The sequence below is a fragment of the Notolepis coatsorum genome (genome assembly GCF_963971535.1).
Source record: "Notolepis coatsorum genome assembly, chromosome: 10".
Taxonomy (NCBI): domain Eukaryota; kingdom Metazoa; phylum Chordata; class Actinopteri; order Aulopiformes; family Paralepididae; genus Notolepis; species Notolepis coatsorum.
This window is the reverse complement of record NC_140174.1, coordinates 110214913-110228911: the sequence shown is the minus strand read 5'-3', so window position 1 is coordinate 110228911 and position 13999 is coordinate 110214913. Positions and strand designations below refer to the sequence as shown.

The window sequence follows — 13999 nt, the reverse complement described above, 5'->3', positions numbered from 1 at the left end:
TAGTCATGGTGGTGGTAGTAGTCATGGTGGTGGTAGTAGTCATGATGGTGGTAGTAGTCATGGTGGTGGTAGTAGTCATGGTGGTGGTAGTAGTCATGGTGGTGGTGGTAGTAGTCATGGTGGTGGTGGTAGTAGTCATGGTGGTGGTGATAGTCATGGTGGTGGTAGTAGTCATGGTGGTGGTAGTAGTCACGGTGGTGGTAGTAGTCATGGTGGTGGTAGTAGTCATGGTGGTGGTAGTAGTCACAGTGGTGGTAGTAGTCATGGTGGTGGCACTAGTCATGGTGGTGGTAGTAGTCATGGTGGTAGTAGTAGTCATGGTGGTGGTGGTAGTAGTCATGGTGGTGGTAGTAGTCATGGTGGTGGTGGTAGTCATGGTGGTGGTGGTAGTAGTCATGGTGGTAGTAGTAGTCATGGTGGTGGTGGTGGTAGTAGTCATGGTGGTGGTGGTAGTAGTAGTCATGGTGGTGGTAGTAGTCATGGTGGTGGTAGTAGTCATGGTGGTGGTGATAGTCATGGTGGTGGTAGTAGTCATGGTGGTGGTAGTAGTCACGGTGGTGGTAGTAGTCATGGTGGTGGCACTAGTCATGGTGGTGGTAGTAGTCATGGTGGTGGTAGTAGTCATGGTGGTGGCACTAGTCATGGTGGTGGCACTAGTCATGGTGGTGATAGTAGTCATGGTGGTGGTAGTCATGGTGGTGATAGTAGTCATGGTGGTAGTAGTCATGGTGGTGATAGTAGTCATGGTGGTAGTAGTCATGGTGGTGGTAGTAGTCATGGTGGTGGTACTAGTCACGGTGGTGGTAGTAGTCATGGTGGTGGTACTAGTCATGGTGGTGGTAGTAGTCATGGTGGTGGTAGCCATGGTGGTGGTAGTAGTCATGGTGGTGGCACTAGTCATGGTGGTGGTAGTAGTCATGGTGGTGGCACTAGTCATGGTGGTGGTACTAGTCACGGTGGTGGTAGTAGTCATGGTGGTGGTACTAGTCACGGTGGCAGCAGGCAGCGTGGTGTACCTGAGAGAGACCATGTTGCCCAGCTCGGCAGGCAGGCTGCGCAGCTTGTTGGAGGACAGGTTCAGGTAGACCAGGTGGGGCAGCCTGGAGATGTCTGGGGGGATGCGGCTCAGGTTGTTGTCGTTGATGTGCAGAGCCGTCAGGTGGCTGAGTGTCCACAACGCACTGCTTAGACTCCTGACACGACCTGGAGTGAAAAAACACACCAGTTGTTTTCTTCTGAATGTATACTTCATATACTTTAGTATACTTTTTATCTATTCAGAAAGTATAAGTATACTTAAGTGTGGTTAAATATATAAAAATTATACTTTTGATGTATTTTGGTACCAAAATAGTACACTTTTAATAATTGGTAAACATCTTTATATATATATATATATACTTTTTTTAAGTATACTTAGATTACACTTACAGCATATTAATCACTATCACACTAAACACCTGATTTGAATTAGTACATGCAAGCACATTATAAGTGCCAAAAATACATTGAAAGTACACTTTCAGAAAAGTACATATAAATATGCTATTAACACACTTAATATACAGAAAATATACTTTTAGTTATGAGAGTCTATGATTGCTTGCTGAAAATAGTGTTACATAAATACTAGGGCTGTCTTAAATACTTCGAAGCTTCGTTCGATGGGTATGGGATTCGAATATGAAAATAAAATTTGATTATTAACACTTTGAATGCCCAAAACGACATAACACGTGTTATCAGCCCGCCCCCTGAATGCCCACTACGACAATTAACGTGTTATTTTTTTATTAGCGATCTGAATTCATATTTCATCAACGGAGTCTCCCGTTGGTAAACCAGCCCCATCAGGAGCTCAGATGTGAAAAAACCGCCCCTATCGTCTCCCAGATGGTAATGCACCCTTTTGGAATGGACTCAATGAAAATGGATGAGAAAAGAAAAATCCGGAATCCACATTTTACTTCTCAGTCATGTAACCCGAGTCGATTGCAGTCATTCTGGTCCCTCAGAACAGCGTGGAATATGTGTTTCGAGCACCCAGCTTTGGATCAATAAAAACGATAGATTTTTGGAATGGCGATCAGGAATTGGAATGATCTTTTTGGAGAACATCTGATCTGAGGTAAGGAATCTATTTTACAAGTATTGGGATAATCAGAGTTGTATTCGCTGAGCTCTCAGCATTCGCCCTATGTGTGATGTGGCTGTTTGTGCGCGATGGCTTTGAGGAAATCAGAATAGATTTTTCAGATCGCCTATATTGATTGATTGAAAACTTTATTAACAGATTGCAGAATGGGTACAATACAGTACAGCTCAATACACACAATTGTTAAGGGTATGCAGACCAGAGAAAGACTTTCGTCTTGTTTACATCAGGGTCCCCCATTTTCAATTCATCAGGACATATATGACATACATGACATACAGATAGACAGTACTGCTACATCTATACATTTATGACATACCAGATTTGCAAATACAGTACTGTTTGTGATACAAAAAGAGTCCAGAAAAGGGAGTATATACATTTGACGTAAAAACTGTACATTGGAGGAGGTTGGGGTTGGGTGGGGGAGGTTGGGTAGGAGGGGTTGGGGGGGGGAAACACTGTACAACTGTACAAGCAAAACTGTACATTGGAATATTGACAACCATACTAGGTAATTTACTGTACATTGGAGGGGGTTGGGGGGGGGGGGGGGAAACACTGTACAAACAAGCAAAACTGTACATTGGAATATTGACAAAACCATACTAGGTAATTTACTGTACATTGGAGGGGGTTGGGTTAGGACATTTACAGGGGCCAGTTTCGAATTGCAGTCTCCCGTAGGTGTTCTTTGAGAGTGGTTTTGAAAGTGGGTAGTGATTTACATTCCTTTACAGCTGTGGGTAGGGCGTTCCACATTGATGTGGCATAATTGCGAAACGTGTTTAGTCCCTTGTTTGAGCCGAATCTGGGTTTAACATGATTTGTGGAGCTCCCTCTGGTGTTGTGATCGTGGTATTCACTGACCTTTGGGAAGTATTTTGACATGTACATGGGTACCTTGGTCGTGTAGTGTATCTTGTAGACTAGGCCCATTGCAAGTTGCTGTACTCTGTCGTAGGGATGCCCCGATCACGTTTTTTGCCACCGATACCGATCACCGATCGTCGTGAGCCATATCGGCCGATACCGATCCGATACCGATCGTTTTTGATTAAAAGAATTTTTTTTTTTTTTTATAAAATATATATATTATATAATTAGACTTGTACTTGTATTATCTGCGAGACATCGCCACCACGCAACAAGCTCCACTGTCTGTGTGTACTCTAGTAGCCTCCAGCTACAGCCAGGATTCTCCGGAGCTGCAGCTGGACCTATACTCGAGTAGCCTCGAGCTACGGCCAGGATTCTCCGGCGCTGCACCTGGACCCTATTGGTATAACGTTACTTAACTGTGCTCAGCAAGCCCTCAGCTCGAATACGCATCGAATCAGTGTTATAAGACATTGATATCAGGAGCTATCTGTAGCTACTGCTAGCCGGATATATAAGGTTAATACAACGCCTCAGTGAATTATTTAGTTCAATGGGACATTTCGTTTTAACTAACTTGCGCTAACGTGAGCTAACAGCTAACAGCTAACAGGTATCATACCTACCTACTATACTTGCTGGAGCGTTTGTTGATGTCAGGAGCTATCGGTAGCTGGCCGGCTAGATACCGTTCGGTTAGACAATGCCTCATCATGTATTAAACTAAAAGTAATAGTTGACTGGGTCATTTTGTAATGGTAGCTAAGCTAACGTTATCTCAGGGAGACGCCGACACGCCGTCCTCCCGTGTCTCACTAGACTAGACCCGTGTTTACATGCGTACGGGAGGGGCTGGACTAGAGAGCAGACGCCGCACCACCCGGTGTCTGAGACAGAACTCAGCGACAGCGAGTGAGATCGGGTTTGACGATCTGTGAAAATAAAACATTATCACCGATCACCGATCGCATATTTATACTGATTATCGGCCGATAGCGATCGGTGGCCGATCGATCGGGGCATCCCTACTCTGTCGTCTACTCTAAGCCATCCTAGGTTGTCAAAGTGGGCAGGGGTGAGGTGGGTTCTAGGAGTAAGGTCAAGCAGTAGTCTGACCAGTTTGTTTTGAGATGTTTGTAATTTTGTTTTTAGTGCCTTTGAGGTGCTTTGGTACCATGAGGTGCAAGCATAGTCGTAGTACCCTTGAATGAGTGCTCCTGCCAGAGTCTTCAGGGTATTCTTGTTTACCAGAGAGGAGATCCGGTACAAGAATCGAGTTCGTTGGTTGACTTTTTTTATTACATTGGATGCCATTTTGTCACAGGAAATATTAGTCTCTAGGATGGAACCCAGGTAGGTAATTTCATCTTTCCTTGTGACAATATTGTCACCCACTGTAACTGAGAAGCCGTCGGTCTTGCTGAGTTTGTTATTTGAACCGAAGAGAATGGACTCTGTTTTGCCCATGTGTAATGATAGTTTGTTATCAGCGAGCCATATGCAGATTTTGCCTAGTTCCGAGCTGAGGTTTTTTTCAACCTGTAACTTGTTCTTGTCCGAGACCAGCAGGGCTGAGTCGTCCGCAAACAGGAACAAGTTGCAGTCACAAGCTGACGACATGTCATTTGCATAAATTAGGAACAGTAGCGGTCCTAGTATGCTTCCTTGTGGAACACCACAGCTCACTGTGAGGGTGGGGGATAGGGTGCATACGTGCATAGCGTGCATACGTACACATATACTATCGATAATCTAGCGTTTATTTGAAAACGATTCATAAATAGGCCGAAAAATTACAACGTTTTTGTGTATTCTAGAATATTCCAGTACAGGGCGTTTATTATGGAATCTTTTTATTTTCCTTGAAAACAAGGGCTTTTCAAAATGCTATAAAATGGAAATGAACCGATAAAAAAACAATCCGCTTCGACAATGTTGACTGGAAAATGAGTCATTGATAAAAGTTGAACAAAGTGCTGTACAAGTCCCACAACATAAAAAAATATATATATAAAAAAAAAGTATTAATTCTTTTTAATATTTTTTTTATTTTTCGAAGCTTCGAATTAAAATCGAATCTCGGCCCCGAAGCTTTGAATTCCAAAAGAAAATCGAAGGTCAGCCCTAATAAATACTCTCCCCCTCTCTATAAATGCAGTGTGGATGTGCATGCGTGTACATAATGTGCACGTGTGTAACTCGGTTCATCTTACAATTGACCTACTTCACTGCATGCTTGGAAGGTCGAGCAGGATATCACCTCTTGTTGTGGCTTCTGTCATGAATGTGTTTAAAGAACACTCCCCTCGTATGTATATATTATTTACTGTTAAGATCTGTTCAACAGTACTGTATATTTGCATATCTTGTATGTCACAAATGTAACAGTACTGTATATCTGTATGTCATAAATGTCATGATTAGATTAGATTAGATGATTAGATTAGATTCTTATATCTGTATATCTGTATGTTGTGTATGTCATAAATGTCATTATGAATTGAAAATGGGGGACCCTGATGTAAACAAGACGAAAATCTTTCTCTGGTCTGCATCCCCTTAACTCTTTCAGTGCCACGCCTGGTTTTCCGTTTTACCGCTTGAATGCCACCATCGGCGCCAATGTTAACGTTAATATCGCCTAATCTATTTTTTAAATTATGGCTATGTGTCTAATCTGCCCATCGCATTATCAAAGACTATTTTCCAGTCAATGCTGTGAAGGCAGATTGTTTTTTTATCGCATCGTTTCCGTTTCAGAGCAGTTAGAAAAGCCCCCGTTTTGATATAAAAAACAGCTCATTCTGGAGCATTCTATGAAAATCGTCTTTTAGTGGAATATTCCACAACGTTGATATTCGTCGGCCTTTTTATGAATCGTTTTCAAATAAACGCTAGATGATCAATATTATACGTGCACGCAAGCACATTACGGCCGCGCACTGATAATCGCTCCGTTGATTTCCTCACAGACTTTTACAGTGAAACCGAAAGAAGACATTTCACAAAACAGCTTATAACTTCATCAAACTTACTCCGATTATCCTACCACTGATAACATAGAGTCCTTACCTGACATCAGATGGTATCCAACTGGTATATTCCAATTCCTGATCACCATTCGAAAAAATCGATACGTGTATGGATCCAACGCGACACTGTAGATCTCCATGATCCGCGGGGTTCTGAGGCTCCAGAATGAACTGTGGTAACCCCGGCTGGATCAGTGAACTGGAAAATGTGGAGTACCGGATTTTTTTCCCCATTCATTTTCATTGAGTCCATTCGAAAATCACTTATGTCATCTGGGAGACGACAGGGGCCGCTTTTTTCCACAGTGATCACCGGCGCAGCTCGGCTATACTCGGGTAGGCTCGGGTGATGCAATAATTTTTCAGATCGCAAAAAAATAATAATAATAATAATTCCGAGAAATCTCGTGAGTGGCACGCAACCACCTATAAAAAAACCAGAGAAATCTCGTGAGTGGCACTGAAAGAGTTAACCTATGCCGTCTGTCCACGTATATATACGTGTTACGAAAAAGAGCGATGTGGACCAGAGCCACGAGTATATACGTGACGAGTTGTTATTGTTTTATTCCATATTTATAGCGCTTCTTAGGTACCCGATCCACTACCAGCATCTTTTCAGATATTTGATTTTCGAAACATGCAGTACCGGCCAAACCCTCTTAGGGGCGCCATCGCTCCACTGCAGTATCAATGTGAATTTAAAAAAAACAAAAAAGTACAATTCTGTGGGCGGATCATAGTTCCTTGATCCCAGCCGAACATCCTCCATCTTGGATCAGTTTGGCGAGCGTTTTTTTCAGCGTGGAATAATGGGATTTATGATTAGCCAATGTGCATATCGATCTACCAGAATCCGATGAGTGGTGAGGAAATGCTGCCGGCGATCACATGGCCTGACGGTAGGATAATATTACCCCAAATTACAGCTGGATTGGACATTGTTTTATAACGTAACGTGATTGGTCGATGAAAATGCTATATTGAACGCACACTGTATTGCGGATCAATAATAGTAATCGGCGTTCCCCGCCGCCCCCATTTCATCCATAGATGCTCTGTAATAGTCCGGATGCTACGCAGTTTGTTTTATTTCATTCGTATATATACAGCAGAAATGGCGTTTGATATAACGGCGCCAACGTTTAGCCTATTATCTAGCTCCCGGGAAAAAAGACGAGACGAAAAGTGGGATAAACCTTATATTCACGACGCTATAAAATGACAAACAACCGATGGATTTTTATTTTCTTTAAACCATTATGAAGGCACGGTTTATGCACTCAAGTGACAATGAGAATGGACAGTTCTGTATCGTTAGTGGCTTAGCTTGGCATCGCCTTCTGCACTATCTCGCGTACGTGCACGCGTACTGAATAAACCACAAATGTACCTCTAATACCAGTATTAGTCTGACCACACCCCTCATCAGCTTACCTTCATAAGCAGGTGTGTGGTCACCTGCTCTCCTCCTTCTCGCTTTCACCACAAGGAAGAGGTGCCTCGGTAGATCCCCACACTTGACACCATGATGGAAGAAATTGGATTAGGAACAGCTTGGGAAACAAGGATACGTTGACATCATATCTTTATTTTCTCTCTCACTATTTTCGAGAAAATACGGTGATATTGTCTTCGTACTGGAGTGTCTAGAAGATGATGATCATTCTACAAACCCTCCACCGGTTTTCGTATTGGGAGCACGCTGCTGCATGCTTCTCAACTGCAGTTCCTTGCTGTGTTTGTTGGGGTGAAACCTGTCAGGCCACAGCTGAACTGTCGGACATGCCGCTGTTGTGAGGAGCGGTGCGTTCCAGGTTGGGTGAGTAGTGTTTGCTGGCGGGCTCCACTTGTCTGTTAGTGCTATGGGGGCTACTAGACAAAGTTTATGGAAACCGGCCCCAGGCTAGGGTCCTTTGTTTAGCCGTCTAGGCGACAGAAGGCCTTGGTCTGGCGACCATTATAGTTTTAACTAGTGGGCCGCGACCATTGACACTGGTGATCCCTGTGTGTTCTGGACGAGTGGATTCTCTCTGTCACCGTGTTAAGACCCCATCTTTCATATCCAAATGAGAGTATTCCTTCACGAGGGGATATGTGCATGTAATGTGCGATAGCGGCAGATTCATGTTCAAAGTCAGCTATACAGGCCAGTTGGTACTGTGCTGATTCCGCCGGACGTGTTAATGTCACCGTTGTGAAGCGGTGTTGACGTCTTGTTTTCTCTTTTCTCTTAAAAAGTGAGGAGGGTTCAGAACGGCGGCCTGTCTGGGTGAGTGTTATGTCATTGTTTACATGTTCATAGCTTACGGTTAGCCGGTCGGTGGCCTGGCGCGGGGTAGCTTGGCTTCTCGCGCGCCGCCGGGAGCTCGCTCCTGATCGCGTGCGTCGTAGATCGGCGTCTCGCGAGCGGAAGCGATAGCACCCGAACGGTTGGAGCAGCCGTTAGCTTGATGCTATTCTGTTGAACGTGCTTTGATTTTTAACATGTTTTACACTCTTGACCACGACGTCATCCTTGACAGGGGATGTTCGTCAACCCTGCCTGAGCCTAGACGGGGATTGCGTCAACAAAGAGGGCTGTGTTCTACGGAGGCTTGTGACTGCACTTCGCTGATCTGCGTTCCGGGCAGGTACGGGGTTGGCCAGACCCTCATAACACGTCTTCTGGTTTTACCTTGCTAAATGTATTGTGAATGACGGTGTTTTTTCCCAAAACGTGTGTTGTTGCAATGCATTTGAGATACGTTGCGGGTTGTGTGTGAGCTGTTTTTGTCACTGGCAGTAGCTTCTCCGTGCAGGTCGTGATGTATTGATCTGGTTGTTGTGTGAGAAACATCATGGTGTTTATGTGTACCGTGTACTCACTACTAAGGCAACTAACCTATGAAGCTATGCTTGGTGACGAGTGAGTAAAAGAATGTTCTTTCTCAGACTGTAATGACAATGGACAGTGAGTTCACACATTAACAGGTTTTCCTGTTTTAACTGGCCGTATTGAGGGTAAAATAGGAGGATTGTGTTTTCCCCCCCCCGGTTCCCTGGGGACTTTATCACCTCCTATCAGACATGTTGTGCATTAATTGTGTCTTTTGTGTGGTAGGGATACGATGTAACTCTCAGCTTGATTGCTGAGGTTGTGCTAAATCTGCTGGAGAAACTTATTTCCTAAAGGGAAATTGGTTTGGTTGCTGTCATGTGTGCTTTGCAAGGCCTGTGGTCGATACTAATCAAGAATGATGTATTCTCTCATTGTGATGATGATGGGTTGTGTGTGTCATGTGACCTACAACTGGGTTGTACTGGCCACAGAAGCACATGTGTATGTTGGACCGGGGTTCTTAGAGCCCTCTCTATTCTGTGTTTTTCCTTAGTAAAAATCAGATAGCAGGTTAGCTCGTGCGCTGTGTGGAGCTGTGAAACGCTTCATAGAGCTGACTATGACTGTGTCATATTCTCTTTTTGTCGTTACGTCGTATCATGGGTGTGGGGTCGTAAAGGGGTGAACTGGTAACCTTTCCTCTCCCCATTGTTCTGTCGGTCAGGGGTACACCCCCTGTCCTTCAAGGTTCCCGTCACGTGGCGGTTCGGCACGTTACGGGGGGGGGGGGGGGGGGGGGAGGGAGTTCCTGGTCCCACGGCCTGGTATATTGGGCGTGTGCACCGCAGGAATTCCCCCGCCATAGAGTACGTCACCGTGCGCGTCTCTGTTGGTAGGACTTCCGTGTGCTGTTCAGGTCCATGTGATGGATCTGTTTTCAGGGGGGGTGGTCAGGGCTCCTCCTCACCAAACGCCTACTCAGGCCTTCTGTGAGTTCGGACTCCTTCTTCCATGTGATCCATGTGAGGAAGCCTCCATCAGAGTACAGAGCCTTCCTCCTCAGATTGTCAAAGTGAGTGGACCCTCTAGAAGGGTCCTTTTCTATTGTATGTATATTCGATTCAATTCGTTTATTGAGTGTGTATGGGTTCGGTGCCTCTTCCCCGGAGGCCCTAAAACCAGTTTTTTACATGGCTCAAGGTGCAATATATTCTTTTCAATCTGTACAGCTCGCGTGGGAAGTCTCTCTGGGGATCCCCGTCTCTTTCCTATGGGAGGGTGGTGGGATGTAAAAATGTGAACATTTTTTACCCCGGCTGTGTAGACTGGGATACATACTGTTGATGCTTCCTTCTTTCTATTCCAGAAGTGTTGGAGTTAGGGAGTGTCACACCCCTCTTGTCGTTCCCCTGGGCGCCTTGGGGATTCAATGACAGGTCTAAATAGCCTGTTCATTGATGGGGGTGTGTCCCGACGCACGTATAGTGCTAGCTCGCTGTAAACAGGCGATTGACTGGCACGCCTTAGTTGCTTGTGGTTGAAACAGCGTTTTTATAAAGCAACTGAGATGGGGGTTTTTCCTCTTCCGGCGACCACATCCCATGACCTGGGTGGGTTGTCGACGGATCCTCGTTCATGTCTGGGGGATGATGACGGGATGGATCTGAACATATGTAGTGGGGTCTCACGCCCTTGGGGTGGGCCACCAGGCGCGGTTCGTCCCGACGTCTGGGTGGCGCCTTCTTTTCATGTTAAGATCAACACGCATATCTGCCCTTCTCCTGGAGTAGGCATGTCGGCGTGGTTAGGGCACGGGACTGGTTCTGGTCACGCTGGTCCAGATCAGTTGAACCCGTTGTCCGCCGGGGATGCAGATCTGCTGTTCTGGTACCCTGAGGGACTTGGGCTTTTTTCAGGGGGAAAAATGCCAGGTCGGTCTGGGTGTCACAGGGTTAAGCGCTATGGAGACCCTGGTTGGGTATGTTTTTACTCAGCACTGTCGTCATGGCTTACAGCCATGCCATTCTGTACGCGCTCGATCTCGTCGGATCTCGGCCGCTACACAGGTTGGTCCTGGTTAGTACTTGGTTGGGAGACCGCCGGGGAATACCAGGTACGGTGTGCTTAGGGGCTGGTTCTCCATTGTTTTTCGCTCCTCTCTCACGCATGGCGAAGAGGGGCCTGTGGGGGTGGTTTTTTGACCTCCTCTGGTGACCCTGTGCTTCCCGTACCGCCAGGCCCGGTCCGAAGTGATGTTTGCGACCCGTAGGCCTGGGTTAACCCTTTTTGGAAACTGAAACGCTTGTACTGCGGTATAGCCGGTGTATACCCGCAGGTGTGTTTTGGAGTTTTTTCTTGAGGGGTTATAGGAACAACCACCGCATTGGGTAACACCGAGGTGGTTGATTCCCTGGTGTGTTGGAGCAGTGTCAACTCCCGGGTTCACCGGTTGAGGGTGCCCCTGCATGTTCATGACGTCTGCCAATCGTGTCAGCCTTCTCTGCCTCGACCCCTCTGGGTGGGGGTTGTTAAATGGAGGCTTGGTCATGCAACACCGCCAGCTTACGCTCCTTCCGCCGGGGCGGCTGTGTTCAGCTGTCCCCTCTGGCGCCTGTCTCGTCCGCAGTCTCCAGGCTAGGGTTAACAGCCTGTTGCCTGGTTTTTCCCCGGTGCGCTGCCTGCTTCCGTTGGTTAACCTTTTTTGTGTGCTTACGGCCATGCTGACTGCCTATTCTGCAGGGTCAGTGTGCCAGGCGGTGTACTATTGGGGGGACGGGGCCCGCTCGGCTTACTGGCCTGGTTGGTTCCGCCTGGGAATACCAGGTGCAGTAACTGAGGGGCCTTTGTCCGAATACGCTGGCGATGTGGGGGGCGGGGCACTACGTGCCCACCTGGTGGGGTCTTGATGCTGGCATCATGGACTTCTCCGGGCCCCCATTCCAGGGAGTCCAGTCCTTTTGGTGGGTCTGGGTCTTCCTTCGTGCTCCGCTGCTACGGCCTTGCCACGGGGTTGGGTTTGCCCTTGACCCCGTGATTCTGGGGGCAGTAACGAGGTTGTTCCTCCGTTCGTTCCCGGGTGGCATGCGGGTTGTGCGTGTGTGTAGTCGTGGGTCAAGCCACGGTCTGCTCACCCTGTGCGTTGAGTTGCTTGAGTGCCTCTTCGCACGGTCGGGTCCGTCGCCCTCCCGTGACGTCCCTAATAGGGGGGCTACCCTCCATTAGGGGGGGTCGGGGGGGCTCGGCCCTCCCTGTTCTGATGGTTTTGGGGGGCTGTCAGCGGGGTGTATTTGTCAGCCAAGTGGCTCCGCTTGGCCTCCCTTGTGCAGAAGGCGATGCCAAGCTAAGCCACTAACGATACAGAACGTTAGGTTATGACTATAACCAAGTTCTGTTAGTTAGGGGCGATGCTTGGCATCGGACGCCGCTGCAGCCCTTGTCCTCACCTTGTGGTGAAAGCTTGGGAAGGAGGAGAGCAGGTGACCACACACCTGCTTATGAAGGTAAGCTGATGAGGGGTGTGGTCAGACTAATACTGGTATTAGAGGTACATTTGTGGTTTATTCAGTACGCGTGCACGTACGCGAGATAGTGCAGAAGGCGATGCCAAGCATCGCCCCTAACTAACAGAACTTGGTTATAGTCATAACCTAACGATAGCAATACTATAAATGATATATAAAGCTCTTTGAAAGTACATCGGTTTGTTTACTTTCTGCTGTCCTCCGAGGCTTAAATCCGCGGGCCGCGCCGGTCGTCATAGTGTTAACAATTGTGTGTATTGAGCCGTACTGTATTGTACCCATTCTGCAACCTGTTAATAACATTTTTCAATCAATCAATCAATTGTTGTGGCTTATGTCATGAATGGGTTTAAAGAACCTCCGTTCTATTGGTTGGTTTTAATAAATCCAGACATTTAAACAAAAGACAAAGATCCCTATGTCCACAGATACGGTCAGGGACATTTTAATGCCACCCCAGAAGAGGACAGACATCACCACTAGCCCTAGAGACTGGCAGGTCTAATGCCACCTAGAGGAGGACAGACATCACCACTAGTCCTAGAGACCAGCAGGTCTAATGCCACCTAGAGGAGGACAGACATCACCACAAGCCCTAGAGACTGGCAGGTCTAATGCCACCTAGAGGAGGACAGACATCACCACTAGCCCTAGAGACCAGCAGGTCTAATGCCACCTAGAGGAGGACAGACATCACCACTAGCCCTAGAGACTGGCAGGTCTAATGCCACCTAGAGGAGGACAGACATCACCACTAGCCCTAGAGACTGGCAGGTCTAATGCCACCTAGAGGAGGACAGACATCACCACTAGCCCTAGAGACTGGCAGGTCTAATGCCACCTAGAGGAGGACAGACATCACCACTAGTCCTAGAGACCAGCAGGTTTAATGCCACCTAGAGGACAGACATCACCACTAGTCCTAGAGACAGGCAGGTTTAATGAGGACAGACATCACCACTAGCCCTAGAGACCAGCAGGTTTAATGCCACCTAGAGGACAGACATCACCACTAGTCCTAGAGACCAGCAGGTTTAATGAGGAGGACAGACATCACCACTAGCCCTAGAGACAGGCAGGGTTGGATGTGAGCGGCAGGGTTAAGTGTGAGGCAGGGTTGGATGTAATAAATATATTTGTAAAACTTTTTTCCCCTGCACTACCTTGTCCCAGAATGCCGTGGGGGAACCCCGTTTGGGCTAAACTGACCAACTGACCCGATATCTCTAGCTCTGCCCAGTGAGACTCCTTCCCATTGGCTGCCTCCTAACTGACCAACTGACCTGATATCTCCAGCTCTGCCCAGTAAGACTTCTTCCCATTGGCTGCCTCCTCGGCTGACATGATGGTATACAATCTGCGGGGATCTGGAGGATCATATTTTTCCTTTGGCATACCTGGTAATCTGGAAAAGAGAGAGAGAGAGTGAGAGTGAGAGTGAGAGTGAGAGAGAGAGAGTTAGTTTGGAGAGTCAAAGGAGATGACCTTTAATGGCCATTAAATCATTGATCATCATCCATAGAAACACTACTATCACCGACATCCAAGAAGGGGTATTCCCCCTTGAACAACCCTTCTAAGGTTTCTCTCC

General features: G+C 47.0%; 1 protein-coding gene across 4 annotated transcripts in view; it reads right to left on the bottom strand.

The window, feature by feature from the left end:
* The window catches only part of cnot6l (CCR4-NOT transcription complex, subunit 6-like), a gene marked incomplete at its 3' end in the record, with an annotated part of 77737 nt that overhangs the window by 42211 nt on the left and 21527 nt on the right, over positions 1-13999 (bottom strand). For all 4 annotated transcript variants that reach the window (XM_084322349.1, XM_084322351.1, XM_084322350.1 and 1 more), the window contains exons 2-3: positions 13692-13813; positions 1017-1203 (exon numbers count right to left, since the gene is read on the bottom strand). In XM_084322349.1, the coding sequence (XP_084178475.1) occupies positions 1017-1203; positions 13692-13803 (299 nt within the window). In that variant the 5' untranslated portion in view covers positions 13804-13813. The remainder of the gene's footprint in view (positions 1-1016; positions 1204-13691; positions 13814-13999) is intronic.